Source organism: Cercospora kikuchii (assembly GCF_019650295.1).
Source record: "Cercospora kikuchii DNA, contig_00008, whole genome shotgun sequence".
Lineage (NCBI taxonomy): Eukaryota > Fungi > Ascomycota > Dothideomycetes > Mycosphaerellales > Mycosphaerellaceae > Cercospora > Cercospora kikuchii.
In genome coordinates this window covers 980060-999246 of record NW_025408589.1, presented here as the reverse complement: position 1 = coordinate 999246, position 19187 = coordinate 980060, and the positions used below count along the sequence as shown (strand labels likewise).

Here is a 19187-nt window from a genome sequence, read left to right as displayed (position 1 = left end):
CGGTGGTGTCTGCCACTGCGAAGCTGGCGAGAGCAAGAATGAAAGCCTGAGAGGCGCGCATTGTAGATTGGTGGCGTATTAAACGTGGTGGTCGGTCTGCGATCTGGATTCCGGGAAATCAGGAATTCGTCGAGATTCTTTTTATCGTGGTTGATCAGCTGAGTTGGGATAGCCGATGAACGTGGTGGCGACAGAGCTTCTTATACCACAACAATCTAACATCACCAGAGCCACGAATGGTCGAATGGACAGCTTCGCCATAGCCTCCGTGGCTGATGCGTCAAAGACGCACGCGGCAGGTCTCGGACACCAGGGTTGCGCCTGACCCTGTTCTGTTAGACATAACGATAGCAGACAGCAAGCCTTGTTCGCACGGTGTGGGAGCAGCAATGCACGGCTGGATAGCATGAAGAGCAGGGCTGAAACGTCGTGGCTGAGTGTTATACGCAGTGAAGGGCATGGTAGACCATACTGCGGCAGTGGCGACGAGTAAGACGTCGGATTCGTCGTATTTCTTGAACGGACATATCGCGCTTCCGAAAAGTGCGACGAATTTGGACGTCGACTTAAGGCGGCACTTGAAGCTCACCGCACAACCAATAATTCGAACGTCAAAGATGACCTGAGTAAGATTATGGTGACTGAAGTCTCACTTTCGACGGGGCTGTTCTAGCGGTCGAGGACGTGGCTACAGCTGGGCAGGGATCTTCGGAACGTAGAACCGGGCCTCAGGACCGGGACCAGGAAACGGCATGGGCGAAATCTTCGAATCGAATTCCGACATCGAGTTCCGTCCTTCAATGCAAACCTGAAAACAACATAGCCCTTCGCTTTGACACTAGCAGTCGCATAGTCCAGGCTCAATCGTTTTTTGACGTCGGGTTGTGTTGCTCATCGGCAACTGGAAGAGGCAAATTCGCATTGCCCTTATATCCATCGAACCATGGCGGTTTGCCATCTTCGTCCAGGTCAGCCCACACGAACATACCGCAATCCTTCTTAGAATTCGCCTGATAGTTGGCAAAGCACTGCCACATATAACGTCCTCTGGTAGCAGCTCTTTTTTGCACGCATCTCAAGACCATGGCCACGTTGCACTTGCACTTTGGTGTGTGTATCGGGTGCAAATAGTCCTTGTAGCAGCGATAGGTGATGTTCAGTCGCTTGTTCAGAGCCAACGGATGAGGATCAATAGACTTCGCAGGTGCAATGGAATGTTTCCACTCTTCTTGCATCTCGGCATGCATGACGAGCAGGCTGTTGTGAGGGAGATGAATGGCGATCTGACCTTGTTCGTCCGCCTGTGCCGTTGAGCCGTCTTCAGAAGGTGGAACAATCTTTCGAACACGGAATTCTCTAGCAACACCCAGAGACAAGCTCCCAATAACAGCTCTAGGACCAAGATAGGTTAGCTGGTCCGAGTGAAAGCCAACACTTTCCTTCGCACCATCATAGCAATTCACAAAACTGGCATTGGGTTCCCAATCCTCAGGTGACTGAAACTTGAGCTTCTTCCCATCAGGCTGATAGTCTCGCGTCCGCCTTTCGACCTCTTTATTGACGGTTTCCTTGACCATATGCGCTACCTTAAGCATCTCGGGTGTAGTCTCTGCCAGCGCGGTAGATTCGTAGATTGAATCGCTGTAAAATGCCTTTGTCTGCTCATTCCTGACCGCCTCTGGTGAGTCAAGGTAGAACTTGAACGTCGAGTTGTTTTGGAGTGTGCGCCCAAAGATTTGAAATGATCCTCTTTTAAAAGTCGGCGACTCTTCCAGAAGCTCCTGCAGCAACGCGTTGGCCTGGGAAGCTGGGAGGAAATTGTGGATGATGGAGCAAGGCGTGTGGGTCTCAATGTCCATAGGCGCGTAGAGATGGAGTGTTTGGCCCTTCTTGGTCAGGCTCTTCGCTTGCACTGCTGAAGGAGAAGAGATGCCGCCATCTTTCGCGCCGAAATTGAGGGCAGATTGGTATCCTATCGCGACGCGCTTACGCTTTGTAGGCTCTTCCAGAGAGCCTGCGAGTGCTGCAGATGCCTTCTCGTAGCTCCCTCCATATGCCAATAGATAGTCCAAATGTACGTCCGAGCTTCGATCTGGGTGTAGGGAAGCTAGCATCGCCAGCTTGAAGTCGGTATCCTCGTCCTCTATGCTCGGCTGCTCCTCGGCCTGCTTCAGCCGTTTGGTTCGATGTTCGTCCATGTTACTGCTCTTTCAGCGTGTGTGAATCGCCTGATGAGCATGGTTCGTTTCGTCGCGAGTTGTCGTGTACCGGTGTCTGGTCAGTTCGAGAGCAATGCAGCGGGATTCGCTCGCCGAGCAGGCAGCATTGGGGAGGGTGCCTCAGGACATCAGTCGTGATGATTAAGCCAAACAGACTTTAGCCGCGGCAGCAACATCAACGAGGCAAACGACTGTGTCCACAGCGCACTGTCTGTCGGAACGCATCTGCGACCACGGCCGGGACGACTGCATTTCTCGTGGCGCCAGAAGTCGACAAGTCTGGCTGAGAACGGCTCGAATCTCGGTCATCGCGAAACCTCGCACTCGGGTGCATAGAGAACGAAACCGACAACCAAAGAGAAGAGGCAATTCTGGATTCCGCAGCATCCTCAGCTGTCAAGATGTCAGTTAACAGACTCGCGTCTTCTTTTCGCTCGCGACTGACATCTCGAGTAGGCCTCGCCTCAATCACAAGAAGGCGAGGACAGGCTGTCAGCGCTGCAAAGCGCGTAAAGTCAAGGTGTGGCGAACACATAAACACCTCCACTTCCCATCCGCGAAGTGAGAACTAATCAAAGGTACAGTGCGATGAAGGCAAGCCAAAATGTATTGCATGCATGCGGCACAATGTGCTCTGCGAATATGTCGACCCACAACCTCGCCGATCCGATGGGCAACATTCGTCGCAACATAATTCAAATTTCCCGCCTTACAGTGCGCCTGGCAATCCGCCCAATGACTTCTTCAACCACAATATGGCCAATGAGCTCACTCTTGAGCTTCGCCTGATGCGCCAGTGGACCATTGAAACCTGCGAGACATTCACCGCCGACAAAGACTTCTGGCAGAAACAAGCTACAGAACTCGGCCTTACCCATCGCATGATTCTGGACGCAATGTTCAGCTTATCCGCTCTCCACATATCGTGGCAGTCACTCCCTGACGTGGCGAGAAGTCCCAATCCCACAAGCGTCGGCGCAGCAGTAAGACGAGAAATGATTATCAACGCCCAAAAGTACCTTCAGCGTGCATTAGATGGCCATACCGCGGCTATGAGCACCCTAAGCAAGGCAAATGCCAAGGCTGTGTACACCGCATCAGTACTTCTCTTGTACTACTCTTTCCTCAATTTAGGTGAGATTGCATACGAGCCCACGCTCCCAGGCTACGATCACACCTTTTGGACGAGACTTTCTGGCCATACTCATTATCTCTGCGAGAACTGGGCAGCTATGGAAGATGGCGAGCAGTCCATGAATGAGTTTGGCGTCTTTTTCGGCAGGTTCGTTTCCAGTACCTCAGCGTCATCCTTGTGAACAGGACTTCCAGACTAATCTTTTGCAGACCCAATCTAAGAGATGCTGATCAACTGTTCAGCCAGGAGCAAGGCAGGCCATTCACGGAGCTTCTCACTTTTGCAGAAGAGTATGATACCAGCTCAACGGACGATAAGGCCATCTACCAGAACAGTGTCGCATACCTAGCTTGGATACACAAGAGCATTACAAACGACGCAGAGCCAGCATTGCTCAACTGCCAAAGACTCGTTGCGATGCCCTCGCAACTTGGCCGGCGATTCACCGAGCTTGTTGAGCACAGACAGCCTCGGGCGCTCTTGATTCTCGCACATATATTGGCCACGACCAAACTCCTTGCCAAACAACTTCCGTGGTTGCGCGAAATAGCAGAGAGACAGATTCCACCTCTCCAGCAATTGATTCCTCCAGCGTGGCAAGAGATGATGAAGTGGCCTATGGAAATCACATTTGGTCTGCAGCCGCCAGAGACGATTTCGAACGATCAGCGCAACGGCTATGCGTTCCGAGACGCTACAGAGCTGGTCACCGGTGACAAAGACCAAACGGTACCGCCGTGACGATAACGGTCCCTAGTCAAAGCTGTTCGCGCCGGATTGTGATCGAGGGATCAAAGGTCCTTGATAGACTGGGCTCTTCTACAAAGGCGCTTGCCGGTCACAAATCTGACGAGTGTGCTGTGCAAAACCCAGAGCCACATTGCTACAGCGAATCAATTACACGACATTCTCGAAGCGCCCACGCCATGAAATGAAAAGAGGAGTTTCCGCTCGTCCGAACCAAAAGTGGAATCCTTCTCAGCGACTCGACATACATCATCCTTATCAGATAGCATTATGGGCTCTACGGCCAATGATAACATCGATAGTATACACAAAGTGCTGGTTCTTGGGGTGAGTACGGCTTACTGCAATCGCCGAGATCAACACTGACAAATGCCAGGACAATCGACTGTCAACCTCGATCCTGTCCGGAATTTCTCAAGCCTCTAGCACACACTATGAGCTTCATTTAGCTGCGCACCAGAAGTCATCGCCGTCCACGAACTCCCACTTTTCCACTCACACCACCGACTTCTCGAACGAATCGCTGAAAGCCATCTTTGACGAGCTCAAACCAGACGTCGTCTTCAGCACCTCACATGGCGGATCGTTCGACACACAGAAAAGCATAATTGATGCCACAATCTCTGCTGGCGTACCACGCTTCGTCACCGCAGAATTCGGCCAAGACAGCCAGAACACCGCCCTGCACGACCGCCTACCGCCCCTCAAAGGTCGTTGGCAATGCATGCAATACCTGAAAGAGCTCAGTGATAAGGGCAAAATAGAATGGGTCGCTCCAGCGACAGGCACACAACTAGAACAAGCTATCACGAGCGGAAACATTGGCTTCGATATGAAATGGCAAAGCGTAACCGTGCATGGAACAGGCGAAGAACAATTCGCCGCGAGTAGTACAAAATGGAACGGAAGAGTTGCAGCCGCAATTTTAGAGAATTGGAATAGTGTTAAGAATCAGTACCTTTATGTTCCTGGTATGATCACCAGTGTGAATACCTGTCTGGCCGCTTTACAAAACGTTACGGGGCAGGAATGGGAGCGGGGAAATAATGAGGTGGAAGATCTGGTTAGAGAGGCGGAGAGGAGGATTGAAAGGGGGTTTCCGGATGCGGGCATGTTTCTTTTGGAGAAGAGTGTTTTGTGTGACGAGGGGCTGAATGCCGTGGGACCTTTCCGGGAGAATGATGGGAAGAAAGTGCTGGGGCTGGAGGGAGAGAGCGTTGAGGATGTGGTGGCGAAGGTTGTGCATGAGTTTCAGCATCATGGGAAAGCGGATTGTGGATGTGGATAGGCTTGGTATTGAAAGATCGTTCAAGCTCCAATGAGATGTATCACACGTTCTTTGCTGAGGTTCTTGTGGGTGCGTTGATGTTGCGGCGACTGTGAGGGCATGCACACCTCCAGCCATCTGACTGTAGAGTGTTGCACGCCTGGCCTGTTTCCCATTGTGCGCTCTGAGGACGGTTTTCGATCTCCGGTCTCAAGATCAGATTTAATCGTGTCCTTTCTTTGAGCTCCACGACCTCCAATATTTCAGCTGCGTTGAAGTCATCTGGGATGGCAGCAAACCCATCTCTAAGAGGACCAGTGCCATTCACCCCTCGCTGATGCGATTGTCTCTCACCCAAGTCGCATCCTGCTTCAAAAAGCAATGCTGAGAACACGTCTCACGGACCTGCCATCCAGACAGGCTCGATGCCACCCGGACATCGACTTTACCGTGCACTCTTATATAGAATGTTGATGGTGGTGAGGTCGTATGCGTCCCACAGGTCTTCGCTCGAGACATTGGGGTCGAAAGGTTGCTCGACTTGTGCTCCGAGGCCGAAGTTCCAGCATCTAATTGTTGTACGCCTCGTCGAGAGTCTCCTGACCAGCTGCACGTGCGCTTGTGAGTGGTGATGGGCCAAAGTTGAAGGCTGGCAATGGAGGAGCAGCGCACCGCGCTACTGTGACATTTGATCTCAGCCAAAGGCAACTGAGAGGAAGTTAGCGACTTTGAACAAGACACAATAAGGCGTGGGCCTTACAGAGTTGCTTGAAAACCTTCGATTGGCAAGAGCCTCTAACTACCTGTGTTGTCCCGAACGCCTGAACTCGGGCGAGGAGGAGGCGACATTGTCGCAGATGCTGAAGATTTGCTGGAGCGCCTTGACGGAGACGACTTGCGGTTGCGGAACGCCAGTGACCTGAGTAGCCATCCTCGTTACTTGCTGTATCTTGAACGAGGTTCTTGTGGACGTGAACGGGTGCTTCGTGTATCGACCATTCCATGAGTTGACTCGTAGTGCGTTTGTAGAGTGGAAGAGTGAGCTGCGTTGGGGCGGAAAAAATCCCGGGGTTGATATGAGCCGTCGAAAGTGAGGACCAAAATGCAGTAATCTGCTGTTCGTGTAATCACAATTTGCGAATCGAAGTGATGTGAAGCTTGAATCAGGACCGTCGTACCGGCTCACCTCTGCATGCTTAAAAATTCCAGCTTTTCCAACGGCGTTATCCAGGGTATCATAACTCATGATGCAATAAGCGAAAACCAGAATTGCTTGCCCAAACACATCCTACTTCTCCCCAACAACTTCCATCGCCTTCTGCGCTTTCTCCAACCTCCCCACCGTCCCATCCATTTTCTCCTTCAACTTCACCAAATCCTCATTCCCTCTCTGCCACGTCCCTGAAATCTCCTCAACCCTCTTCACCTCCCCCACACTCACATTCGTTTCCTGCGCAGCCTTCAACTTCGCTACCCTCTCTTCCTCCAACTTCTTCTCATACTCCTCCGTCTGCCTCTCAAACGCAACCTTAAAATGCTCCGCCGTTTCCTTCGGAGCCTTCCGTCTCAAATTTGCAAGCTGTAAAGTCTGATGTTCGATATGTGTCGAAAGTTCGTGGATTTTCTGCGCGAGTTTCGTATCGAAGGGTTCCAATTCTGTCGCAAAACACCAACGTCAGCACCACACCTGTCTCCAACAGATTCTTTGCTTAAACAAGCATTATCGGGACAGTGCTCACCTTCGCCCTCCCTCGCCTTCTTCAATTCCTCCTCAATCTCCCTCGTCTCCATTCCATTAATCGTAATATTATCCTTCGCGGCATCGAACGTTGTTCGAATATACTCATCCACTAATTGTTCCACTCTCTTCCTCATCGCATCTTCTCCCGCAGGAGCAGCATCAGGTGGGAGATGTTGATCGATTTTCTCTTGTGCGGCTTTTGTCACGTTTGCGATGAGGTAGGTCAAATCTGCAGGACTTTGGAGTTCGATTTTGCGGTGGGCGGATTCTGTGGCCCGGAGGCCATCTTGAGGGAGGTTGGATTCGAAGATGTTGGCCATGGTGGTTTTCGCCGGAGTTGGGTTCGATGGAGGGCAAAGCATGTAAACAGAGCTTGTGCTTTGCAGGAGGACGCGACTTGACTCGTGCACGCGTTTCTTCCGATAAACCAGGGTCTTGATCCGCGGCGTTCCTTATCCGCGTAAACTATGACGCGGGCTTGGGTGTGGCTGGGGGTCGACGGGGAGCTCGTCACACCGACCATCTGGCACGTGTGAGCTCTGTGCGACGTTGTGCACCGTGATGAATTCGAGTGTGAGAACAATGTTGAAACAAATCGCTGTTCGAGGCAATGATACGCGAGCTATGTGCGCTCAGCCAAAGAAGTGCAGGATTCCCATCGAAAGCAAACCCATATGGATGAGGCTATCTACTCCAATTCCAACACCTGTATATGCCATAGCCCTTCCGTATTCTCTCATCCTGAACACATGTAATCCCACTCCTCACGCATTCAGACCATCCCAAGCACTACCAATAATTGACTGTCCTAATCCCAGCGCCGCCAAAGCCCTTTCCAACAGCAGTAGTAGTAGTAATAAGTCGCCTGATAGCACCATGCTCAATCGCTATACATTTCCAATTCCAAAACAAACCATCTCTTATTCTCCTCCATCTCAAGTCCTATACACTGCACTGCATCTTCACCTCGGCATCATCCTCTCAGCCTCCTCATCCGTCAAAACAATCTCCTCGACAGGATCCGGACGATGTTCCAGGTCCTCGTCCACGTACTCGTTTGCGGCGTACGAAGGGAGGAAGAGTTCTAAAAGATTAAGACATAGTCAGCCTCATCGTTTGCTTCAAGTCCCCAGTGTGTGCTTCGAATCTGCTGGCAATACAGGGTGTATGAAGACCGCTGGTCCACAATTCCACTAACCACCTAGCCTCCCTCTGTCTCTCTTCACTCACCTTGATTCCAATCCCAACCCTGACTACTCTTCACACAACTCACAAGTCTCAAGCCCTCATCATGTCCGAGATTAATCACAGTATACTCGCTCTTGCTCAATGAGCTGCCTAGTAAACTCGGTCGGCGAGGGGAGAGGAGCCAGCTCTCAGGTTGCGGCGAAGCGGTAGCCGGAGAACCTGTTATGGGGACTTTGTTCTTCCCTTTCCATGAACTCGAGCTCGCAGGTGGAGAATAGTACGCTGAGGAACCGCTGCTGCTGCTAAGAGAGCCAGATGGAGAAGAGCTCGAGGGTATGACGGAGTGCGGGAGTTTGCGTTTGGGAATGGGCATAGATGAGGACATTGTTCTTTTATTCTCTTTCTTGCTTCGTATACAAAAGAATAAAAGAAGCTCAATAGGTATACACACAGCGTAATCTAGTAGGAGTATGTAGAAGGAGAGCGGTGACCTGTTAGGTACGACAGTCCGGATGGCTGAGAAACGACCGGGCGTCCTCGGCTCCAAACGGCCGTGGAGGTAGCTGCGCTGCGTAGCACGATCATCCCAGTCCCAGGCAGAGAGCTCCCAGCAACTCGCATGACTCCTCCCACGCAGCGCACGATAGCCTTCAGAGTTCGCACGCAATAGGCTTCCGCGCTAACAGCGGTGGCCCTTCAAGTCTGCCTGCAAGGCGGACATGTGACCGATATGACGAAGACAAGTGCAATCATTAACTCGATACGAAACTACTGGCTATTATTGCTCAACCGATTGGACTGGCTTCCGATAACGCAAGACCGCAACCGCGCGGCCGTGGGAAAGGTGAGGCGACAATGTGCAGCTGTACAACTGCTTGCTGCATAGCTGCAGTGGAACGCATGCAAATTGTAAGTATAACACATGGTAATCAATGCAAGCACATACAGCCTGTTCTCGAACTTCAGCAACAGCAACACGAAATCGACAAAACATTTCTCCAATGATGCCTGTAACATCTACAGCTAGTTCTGTCATACCATTGTCTTCCAAAATTCTCCACCCCTAAATACTAGTAGTACTCATACAATATGCCTCCCCCATTTGGATCTCCCAGACCTCGTACTCCTTCACCATCTTCCTCGGGTATCACAAAGAATAAACATGAAAGATGAAAATCACACGCACACGCACCACCAGCAACCCATATTCGTCGCTTTCCCCCAATGTTTCCCTTGCGCCGTATGCGCTGTGCTGTTGTACCGAGAGGACTCTTCCAGGTCGTAAGGTTCGCTCTCCCAGTATTATCGTACAATAGATATATCCCCTTTCCCAAATGGTTGCTCGCTTTTGTGAAAGAAATATGAAGATTGGTCGTATTTCTCATTTCATGGTCAGCGGCATGTTCAGTTGCGCTTCCGAGCGAATCGGCGGTTCAGAAGCTGTAGCACCTTGGTGACATTGAACTGAACATATTCGAGATCCAGGTCTTCTTGCTGCTCCTTTTGCATTTCTAGCAGGTCGTCCAGCTTCAAGTCCAGCTCGAGCAGGCCACGGTTACGCCCTTTGTAGTGTAGACTGATTACGAACGTTCCCGGGCTCGGACTTGTAATGTTGAAATAGATGTTGGCTCTTCGGTTTTCTGGTACGTTGCTCTTTTGGATGACGCCCTGCTTCTCCAATTCCTGGTGCGTGAATTTGTAGGGGCCGAGTACCTTGGCTGTCTGGCCTCGTTTCGATGTGCCTTCGGATTGACCGCGGACATTGTGCAAGTAGCTCTTGTATGTCTCCAGCTGACTGACGAGGTATGCGTTATGATCGCGGATGGTGCGGAAGACCTCGCCCAACTTCTCAGTCTCTGCCTCGACCTTCTCCTTCAACGAACCAAGGTGAATCAGCTCTTGCTCAATCTCGTCGCGAAGCAGCGCATAACTGTCATCTTTGTCGACAATGCCAAGTTCTGTTAGCTGGTTTAGGAGTTCCATTGCTCGAATTCCTTTCCGGACCATGACTGAGTCGTTCTTCGTTGTTGCTGCAGCTTCGGCCACACGGTCCAATCGGAGTGGTCGTCGCAAGACAACGGAATTGTGAGGAAGCGAGCGAAGGATGAGGACAAAGGTCGACTTGGCTTCCATGAAGTATACCTCTTCTTGTGTGATGTCCAGGGCTGCAGTGAAGTCGTCTAGTGAGGTTTCCCATTTGCTGTAGAGTGGCAAGTTGATCGCGCGATTGTCCTTCCTGGGGAGTTGCGCGGGCGCTGGCCCGATCTCAGCAAGGAGCTGATTCAAATGGCTCGTCTCTTCTTTGGCAAGCTCGGTTTGATGCTTCTCAATCAGTGCGTGCATGGCGTACACCTCGTTCAGCGTGATCGACAACTCAAGGTCTTTCTTGGAAAGCGCAACGTAGTTGTCCATTTCGAGTGTCTCGTAAAAGTCCTGGACCTCACACAGATCCATCATGAACTTATTGATGCGCTCCTTGTTGCCTTGAATAAAAGGCTGCAGCCTCTGCATGTATGGCTCCTTTGCGTAGCTCGGCTTGTTTGCCAGGTTTTGCAGCATCTTCGCGACGTATGTGAGCGTTCGCTTGGGGTTCTCCGCTGGTGTCTGCTCAATGAGCATGTATGATCTCGGAGTGACAATGGCCGGGTTGATGAATCGCAGAAAGAAGAAGCCACCGATGAGAGTACAAATCGTCTGCTCTGAAGCATCTGGGTACTTTCTTCGAGTCAAGCTGCGAATCTGCTTGCATATCCACCGGATACCGTACGGTGTCTCCTCCAGCCCATCGATGATAGTGTCCAGGAAGCTGTTGGCAATTTCGATGAGCATCTCTATCCGAGGCGTAATGATCCTCTGCACATTCTCGTTCTCCGCGGCCTGCTCTGCTGTGATACCTTTGGGGAGGTCCTTTGGCAGCTGGCCACCATCGGCTTCAATCTTGCCCAGCATGCTCTCGTAGACCTTGAGAGGGTTGATCTCTAGGTCTAGATCCTTGATCTCGATCAAAGAGTTTATCCGCTCTGCGAGCACAGTCTTCAAGTAGCTCTGTCCAGGCCCTCTCCGTGTGTACGTCGTCATCATTCGGGATACCGGAGTGTTGGCTCGCAGCAAGGATGAGTAATCGGGTGTGTTATCGAATTGGAAGGTCAAGACAGACTGCGACTCGTTAGCTGTTTGTCGAAGATTATGCTCGCTTTGCTTACCTGAAACATGGTCAGCAGTAGATGCTCTTCGCGGCTCTCGTACTGGTTTCCGTAAATTGTGAACATGACCGTCTGCAACAATTGGTCAATTTCAGCCATGGTGACCAGACGACACAGGTGAGCGATGTGCCGCGGCTCGCTCTGAAGCAAGAACAGCAGGTTGCCATATTTCTGCGTCTTTTCGTCATTTGGAAAGGAGCCTTCGCTGAGGTCAAGGGAGTCATCCAGATGGCTAGCAACCTCTTCTTTCTGCGCTGCTGTCAGTAAGTGGCGCAAGTCGCTCTACACTCACATGCCATACCTCTTCCATTGCCATGCGATTCTGCACGAGCAATGCGATTCGTGAATCCAGATAGCGCACATCCTTTTCCAGAACAAAGTTCTTCTTGGACTGCGAGGAGATCTTGCCCTTGAGTTCCCGCAGGGCCTTTTGAGCTGTGGGTCATGTCAGTGTGGTCTCGCCGAAACCTGCAGGGTGTCCACATGTTGCGTACCTCTTGCCAAGTCATCTTCGATTTCCAGATCTCTTTGACCATTCATTGACAGGTACAGCGCGGTGACTGAATAGCGCTTGGAGGCGCGCATGCTGCGCGAGCCCTCTTGCGAGCTCATGGTGTTCTGGCGCGTGACGGGCACGAAGGAGGAGCCTTGAGAGGAAGTCGAGCCGCGCGAAGGGGTGTTGAGCATGGAGACGGCCATGGTCGAAGTGCTGGTGGTCGAGGGGCGAGGGCCGCTGTCGTCCTGCTCGACGCGGGAGTGCCGCAATTTCGCAGTCGAGTTGAACAAAGACGACGCTGGAATGCGACCAAAGACCATGGGCGGAATCCTATTCGGCGTCGGGCGGTGATGTCGCTCAATGGGGCGCGGGCGCGGCGGACGGACGGCGGCAGTGAGACGAGACGCAGCGTGCCTGACAGGTCGGCGGGTGGTGCATTCGCAGTGGCACGCGCGGCGCCAGCGGCAGTGGACGTCTCTCGCGCGGGTGCGCTGGTGTGGTGCGGCGGGCGTCCCTCAATGGACAGGCCGGGCGAGTGCAGACACAATGGGGGCGTTTCGGAGGCCTTGGTCGCGGGGGCCGCTTGGTTGGATCGGTGCTGCGTTTTGCGCTGAAACACGCCAGGGTACAGACGCGCGCACGACCGGTCCCGACAGACGCAGTGGCGACGGAGCGACGCTGTTGCTGCTGCTGCGGTGCGCTGCTCGCGGTCGGTGTCGCAGGGCAGAGAGGGAGGAGGAAGAGGTGAGCTGTTGGCGGCGGCGTGTGAGGAGCAGAGCAGATGCCCTGGATGAAGACTGGGCAGGATATGGCCCTGGGCGCGCGCGCGCGACGCTTCGTTCAGGTACTAGTCTCGTCGAATGCGCCGCTAGCGAGCAGTGCTTGTGCGGTGCTAGACTGCATGCGGCGTTGGCATGGGCGACGATGATCTCCAGCGCTTCTCCTGCCCTGCACACATCGTGACGATGACCGGCCAGCTGTACGGGCTGCCTACAGACGCCGAGGTGCTTCACGGAGAGCTCTATCGCACCTTGCATTCACCAACACCGCGTCCACGATGACAGTGACATTGCGCGACAGCCAGAGGACACGGCAAGCGTGCTGCACGGTCAGCCCACGGCTCCTCAGTTGAGTGTGGCCCTGCAGCGAGCGTCCGCATGATCGACTGTGGAACTCTAAAAACTAAATCTCCATGCCACAAGCTAGCAACTAGTTGATGAACGTGGTCGACAGATGGACTCCACGCCCTGCATCACTGTCGCCTGTTCTTGCGCTTGCCATCATACTGATGCGACGAGAAGATAGCGATCGCGTAGCTCTGCGGATTCCTTCAATTATGTATGTACCAACGACACTCCTCGTCTAAGTGCTGACGTCTGCAGTACACCATCTCTCGACATGGATGCAAACGCAAAAATTCACTATCGAAGCGTCATCCCGCCGAGATAAGCGACCGTTTGAGGTCCGGCAGCCGAGCGTTGGTGGACTCGATAGTTTTGCCAATAGTTCACCACTTCATATTGCACTCTGGGGTATGACTTCGCAAGTTTTTGCCAACTCCAAAGACCACGCGCGCGCTCGCACTCTAAAACCTGGAGATGTCCCTTCCAAATGCCCTGCACGAAGCTGTTAGCTGCACCTCTTCCAAATACTCCGACCATTTTGGCCATGCATACCAGTTCAGCAGCCAAAACATGGGAATCAGCACGCGGTTGCGCCAGGATATCGCTCTGGTCAGATACGCGCCCCTCCACATAACCCACGCCGCCCGGCCAGAGATCTTGCCCTGCGGTTTGTTCAACTGCACTATGGCACGATACGCGCCTACATAGGCCATGATGCCTTGACTTTGCTGCTCCACCGTCAGTCTCCAGCACAACGGATCGCCCTCGTCTACCTCTTGCACTTACAAAGGAAAAGCCCCGGGTATTAATATCACCCTTGTTGAGCTTCTTCGCGAGCCACTTTGCCTTCTGCGTCGCGACCTGGGCAGTCGCGGGGTACGAGGTGCCTTCAATCACTGCGCAATCGCCCAGAGCGTACACATCGCGTAGCACTGCCGCAGGCTTGCCCTGTTCCGAGTCTGCCGCTGATAGCTGCACTCTGCAAAAGTCATCGGTGATGATACTGCCGCTGCGTGGGTGCCGTTGCACTTTCCAATTGGCATCGCTGGATCGCGGACTGGCGTTGATATCAGACAGCATGCGCACACAGCTGGCCGGTGCCACAAAGGAAGAGCTCAATGCCTTTTCCACGAACGGGTTCGCCATGAGTCCTGTGCTCCATACCACGAGCCCACATCCCACTTCGGACTCTTCGCCGTTCTTGAGCGCCAATGTGAACCCACTTGCCTTGACATCATCATGGTAGTCGGCTGTTCCTGCTCCAGCGGTTCGCGGGAAGCCGCGCTTGAGCTCTGTTATCGAATGGCTGGTCTTGATCGTCACTCCTTCTCGACCTGCATTCTCTTGTGCGTACTTGCTCAGCTTCTCATCAAACATGGGCAGGATTTTATCAGCGACATCGTAGACTGTGATCTTCACATGCTCCATGAGTTGGGGATAGAGCTTCGACATGTCTTCTCTGACAATGTCCTGCAGCTCTCCTGAGAACTCAATCCCAGTCGGTCCTCCACCTGCAAGGCAAGTTAGCACTTGCTGTATTCACGTGATTGCTAAGCGAGTTAACTCACCAACAATGGCAAAGTTGAGCAGCTGCTTCTTGAGAGCCACCGGAGTGGTGGGCAACGCAGCAGTTTCAAAGCAAGAGAGCAGCTTATCTCGGATCTTCTTCGCATCCTGCACATCTTTCAAGAAGTATGCATTGTCTTTGACACCTGGTATTCCAAAGGTCTGACTGTACGATCCAACACCGATGACGAGCTTATCATAAGCCATCGAAAAGAGCTCTCCGCGACTGGCCTCCAACTTCAACTGCAAAGGCCGCTTATCTTCGATCTCACCCGCTCTTGTAGATAGTAGACCTTGGTTCGGGCATCGCACAGTCTCTCGCACGAGGATCTGCTTCTTGCCTGGATCAATTCCATCTGCTCGGCCTTGGATGTATTCGTACTTGCTGGTTCGGGTACGCACTGGTTCCAGTGCTGTACGGAACTCCAGAGTCCCGACACTCGTCGAAGCGAGAAGTGGTGTGAAGACGAAATAAGAACGAGGCGATACGACGACAGTCTGGAATTTCTTGGGATCAAGACTCCGAGCTAAATTGTATCCCGCCCAGCCAGATCCGAGTATGACAACTCGTTCACGATCGTTTCGTGATGCTTCGAGTTGTTTGATCGTTATGCTTCGTCGCTGACCTGCGATACGTTGACACCGTGCGTGGAATTGAGGTCGCACAGATCGTAATATGGGCGACGGCGTGAAAGCCTTGACTGGTTTGTAGAGAGAACTCATATTGTGGACGACGAATGCTCTTTGGAGACCCACTAGCACTTGACAAACACAACGAAGTAAGCAAAAAGAAGGACCAAATGATGTCTTCAACGATCGAGGCGCCTACCTTCAGCCTTATCACTAATTCAACATCTTTCCCGAACACGACGACGCAAACTCTCATAACAGTCATCATCAAACGCGAAACATGCTGCTGAGACTAAGCCGCAATCCCCCCAAGAGCCCCGAATGCCGTTGAAAGTCGGAACAAAACCCGCTATCTTTCCACTGACCATTAACAGAAATGCGATTTCCCGAGTCACTGGTACGTGGGTACCCTGTCACATGCCTGGCAGCTTTGCATATGCTTGCATGTGACGCATGTTATGAGGCTGAAGACAAATGCGACAACGAGCACGAGAGATTGAGAGTCAACCACCATAGCCTCACAAGATACCTAGGCACAGATGAAAGGAAGACTTGGCACGTCGACGAATATAATTCGGGTGGAGGGGTTCAAGATGAAGATGACTGTTGCGCAATGCCTGTGCACACGTGCATGGATGGTTGCTATATTCAGGACGTTTGGGAAAGTCTGTCTGGTTTCTGCATGTGGGAATGAGGTTCCCCGGGACGGATGTGGCTGAGAACTGGTTCTGTGGCTCTCATCAGATGCGGTGAGGCTGCAGAGATAACAACGAAACACAATTTGGACGCAGAGCGCAGGTACTCAATGCGATTGCAGTGGAACGAGAACGAGGAGGTATGAGGTCGGTGTATGTGCGGACGCTTGTAGAGTTGATGGGATTCAGATTGCGCGTTTGTCAAAATTTGGGTAGGGAAGCCACATCATGGCGTTGGATTTGATGTTTCGGGTATTGTCGGCCACGGAGTCCGAGAGCCTGGTACCTCCCTATGTCCACAAGAGCGTGCAGAGATTGATGTCTGGGGAATAGCGTGGGCTAATATCTGACTCTTACTTATAGGTGGTCTGATGTTCCTCCTCTTCATTATTCCTCTCGGGTTACGCTCGTTCGTTCCAAGGCTGATCGTCCTGACCGCACAGTGTTTCGACTTGGTTCCTGTCGCGAAAACAATGCACATCTCCTCGCCGGCCTGAACAGATCGTCAAGCGATGCCTCTCGACCTTTTCATGCTGGCCGTCGTCTATTGAACTCCGCCTCTCAGCTACACCATGCATACTTGTGATCACCCTCGGCGGTATAAGGGATACAACCATGCCAGCCGGTACATTTGTTCTTCGAAATAGGTCAGTTGAGTCCCGAATGGTTTCTTAGTACTGCCAGATTCCACCGTACCGGATTACAATAGTGAGTATCCCACTCTCCGCGGCCACATTCTTGGGTATCGGGATTACAGAGCTGGCAAGGCATGAGCATCAGCGGTGGGTTTTAACTCGATAGGGTGTTTGCGCAGTACTGACCCAGTCTACGCCTCTATCCACGAGGAGAGCTTCTTCGGGTATTGAATCTAATTCGGCTGCATTATTTGGAATTGCGTGAACTGTTGTTGTGAAGAGAGCTAAAAGAGTAGCGAAGGCTTGAAACGTTGTGAGAGACTGCATCGTGGGCTATCGCGATGCGTCCGTTTGCTGCTGATGCGGAATGGATTCGTGAGCGGCGAGAACTGGTTGGCGAGTTGACAACTCGTGGCAGGAATTCCATCACAGTCGACAGCTACGTGCTTATGTATCTTATTGTTTTCAGGGAGATCAGTAATCTCTCTTGTGCCATACCTCTGCCTAAGCAGCGGCGAAGGGCTAGTCTGCCAAGCCAATGGTAGTTCTACGGAGCCCGAAGCACCGCGAACAGAGCTTCGACTGAAGATCGGATGGTGTATCCCTGATAGTTTCTGCACAATCTTCCTTTTCGAATGGTGGAATCGCGGTATTCAATTCAGTCTATGGTCTAGACTTCGATCCGTACGACCACTCTCGCACGAGGAGACTACTGCCGCTCAGCTCTGGAAGGATAGTCCGAGGATACCACGCATCTTCCCTGCGAGAAAGATAAGCTGCTGATAAATTATTTACCAGAAGACGCTTGGGTTCGACGCTGTGTCGCGAAGGGAAATGCTTGTCGACGGTCGCAATGGCGCCGATGCATCTCATAAGTTTCTGTACAACTCTCGAATCGTGGCAACCCCGTGCCAGGAGGTATGGCCCAAAATGCTCTGTCATTGCGATATCAACCCCCTGCTCGCTTGCCTGCTTTCTCCAAATCAACGCCAGTGCCATGTCGCCAGAAACGAAAACAAAAAAAACACAATGCCTCCCTCCTACACCACCAAATGCTCACTCTGATACCTCCACCAATGTTCCCTCGTATCTGCCTGTCTCCAAACTCCCACACCACCTTCCACTCCTTTCTCATTAACATTCCAATGCCCACTCTCCACATGCCGTCTCCAATTCTCCAACACAGCAGACAATTTCGGCCCATGCCTCATGACAAAAGGATTAATCCCCGTCTGATACAAATCACTATGACTCTTCAAAATCGGCCTCCCATCCGACGTCCTCGCATAATGTCTCCGATCCCCCAATTTAATCGGCAACACCAATCGACACGCATCCTCGAAAGGATTCTGCGCATTAGGAAATGCATCCAAATATAACCCGCACGGTACAGATTCGACTGTTGAGAAAGGATAGCGGAATTTCGCGTCTTTGGCGCTAACGGTTCCAGGACATCGAAGGAAGAGGAAGGGAACTTTCATGCCTTTGGTTTCGGAGGGGAATCTGGAGGGGATGTGTTTGAAGGGTTGTTGGAGGAATTCTTCGACTTTGGGGAGACGGATTCCAGGGGCGATGAACCAGATGTCGGAGGAGCGGGCGTGGGAGAGGATTTCGTAGGCGAAGCCTCGAGGGATTCCGGCGATTTTGAGGGCGGTGCGGGAGCAGAGGGGGGCTTCGTCTTCGGGGTCGTAGGTTTCAGAGGTGGGGTCTGGACGTGTTCTGGAGATGCCGGCTTTGCGTTCGATGACGGTGACGAGGGCGTTCCAGGTGTCGAGGCAGGCGTGGAGGTCTTCTAGTGTGTAGGGTTGGAGGATCCAGGGTCTTGTTTGGTAGCGGACGAAGGTCTTGTTTTTGACGAGGTCGCCGCCTTTGATGTCTGTTTTGGGCTCTTCTATCGTTGCTTCATCGTGTATCGCTACGGCTTTTTCAGCCTCGATCATCTCGATGTAAGCACTTAATATGGTCTCCATGCGTTGCCAAGGAAGTTCTGGATTCCTCAGATCGAAGACATGGTGGTATGTTGGCATTAATATTGCCTTGCCGGTCTGCTGATCAAAGACAATGCCCGCAGGTTGTGTCACTAGGGCTTCTGAGCTTTTGTATATTATCACGAATCTGTACTTGCTCTCTTTGGGATCATCATGGTCGTGGTCCGGGTCTTCGAGCACATCTGCCAAGCCGAGCATGTGCTGTGGACTCGCAAGACCAGACACATGGTAGAAGAAGTTGTAATTAGGCACCTCGAAGATCTTCGACAGATATCGGACTAATTTGGGTCGTAGGATCTGCTTCAGTTTCTCGTTGCCATGCGTGCTCCACCATGTCCGCTTGGTGAGTGTTGAGATTTTCTTGCCAGACTGAAACCAGCCATAGAGAGTCAGAGTGTTGTGCAGAGCAGCACAGCGTTCGGGATCAATGTCGTTGCCTTCAGTGGCCGGGTTCTTGTCAGTTACGAGATCTTTCGCAACGCTGGCGAACAAAGTTGCGGTTGCGCCCGCCATATGCTTGTTGAGAACTTGAGAACGCTTGGGTCCGGGATTG

General features: G+C 52.2%; 8 protein-coding genes across 8 annotated transcripts; 2 read left to right on the top strand and 6 right to left on the bottom strand.

Moving 5' to 3' along the window:
- Positions 1–860: 860 nt before the first annotated feature.
- CKM354_001158700 (uncharacterized protein) lies at positions 861–2198 on the bottom strand (the record flags this gene model as incomplete). Its single annotated transcript, XM_044807085.1, has 1 exon — positions 861–2198. One exon carries the CDS (start codon positions 2196–2198, stop codon positions 861–863), a length of 1338 nt encoding a protein of 445 aa, XP_044663020.1.
- A 422-nt stretch (positions 2199–2620) lies between these two features.
- On the top strand, positions 2621–4095 carry CKM354_001158600 (uncharacterized protein; the record flags this gene model as incomplete). The annotated part of the gene is made up of 4 exons (XM_044807084.1): positions 2621–2671; positions 2716–2739; positions 2804–3501; positions 3564–4095. The coding sequence occupies 4 exons, from the start codon at positions 2621–2623 to the stop codon at positions 4093–4095; spliced, it is 1305 nt and encodes a 434-aa protein (XP_044663019.1).
- A 276-nt stretch (positions 4096–4371) lies between these two features.
- Positions 4372–5389, top strand: CKM354_001158500 (uncharacterized protein; the record flags this gene model as incomplete). Its single annotated transcript, XM_044807083.1, has 2 exons — positions 4372–4428; positions 4478–5389. The coding sequence occupies 2 exons, from the start codon at positions 4372–4374 to the stop codon at positions 5387–5389; spliced, it is 969 nt and encodes a 322-aa protein (XP_044663018.1).
- Positions 5390–6656: 1267 nt separating this feature from the next.
- Positions 6657–7429, bottom strand: CKM354_001158400 (uncharacterized protein; the record flags this gene model as incomplete). Its single annotated transcript, XM_044807082.1, has 2 exons — positions 6657–7024; positions 7108–7429. The coding sequence occupies 2 exons, from the start codon at positions 7427–7429 to the stop codon at positions 6657–6659; spliced, it is 690 nt and encodes a 229-aa protein (XP_044663017.1).
- Positions 7430–8071: 642 nt separating this feature from the next.
- On the bottom strand, positions 8072–8682 carry CKM354_001158300 (uncharacterized protein; the record flags this gene model as incomplete). Its single annotated transcript, XM_044807081.1, has 2 exons — positions 8072–8193; positions 8340–8682. 2 exons carry the CDS (start codon positions 8680–8682, stop codon positions 8072–8074), a joined length of 465 nt encoding a protein of 154 aa, XP_044663016.1.
- Positions 8683–9701: 1019 nt separating this feature from the next.
- Positions 9702–12199, bottom strand: CKM354_001158200 (uncharacterized protein; the record flags this gene model as incomplete). The annotated part of the gene is made up of 4 exons (XM_044807080.1): positions 9702–11453; positions 11501–11749; positions 11802–11935; positions 11995–12199. 4 exons carry the CDS (start codon positions 12197–12199, stop codon positions 9702–9704), a joined length of 2340 nt encoding a protein of 779 aa, XP_044663015.1.
- A 1382-nt stretch (positions 12200–13581) lies between these two features.
- Positions 13582–15409, bottom strand: CKM354_001158100 (uncharacterized protein; the record flags this gene model as incomplete). Its single annotated transcript, XM_044807079.1, has 4 exons — positions 13582–13612; positions 13673–13848; positions 13907–14631; positions 14689–15409. The coding sequence occupies 4 exons, from the start codon at positions 15407–15409 to the stop codon at positions 13582–13584; spliced, it is 1653 nt and encodes a 550-aa protein (XP_044663014.1).
- Positions 15410–17686: 2277 nt separating this feature from the next.
- Positions 17687–19147, bottom strand: CKM354_001158000 (uncharacterized protein; the record flags this gene model as incomplete). The annotated part of the gene is made up of 1 exon (XM_044807078.1): positions 17687–19147. One exon carries the CDS (start codon positions 19145–19147, stop codon positions 17687–17689), a length of 1461 nt encoding a protein of 486 aa, XP_044663013.1.
- Positions 19148–19187: the final 40 nt, after the last annotated feature.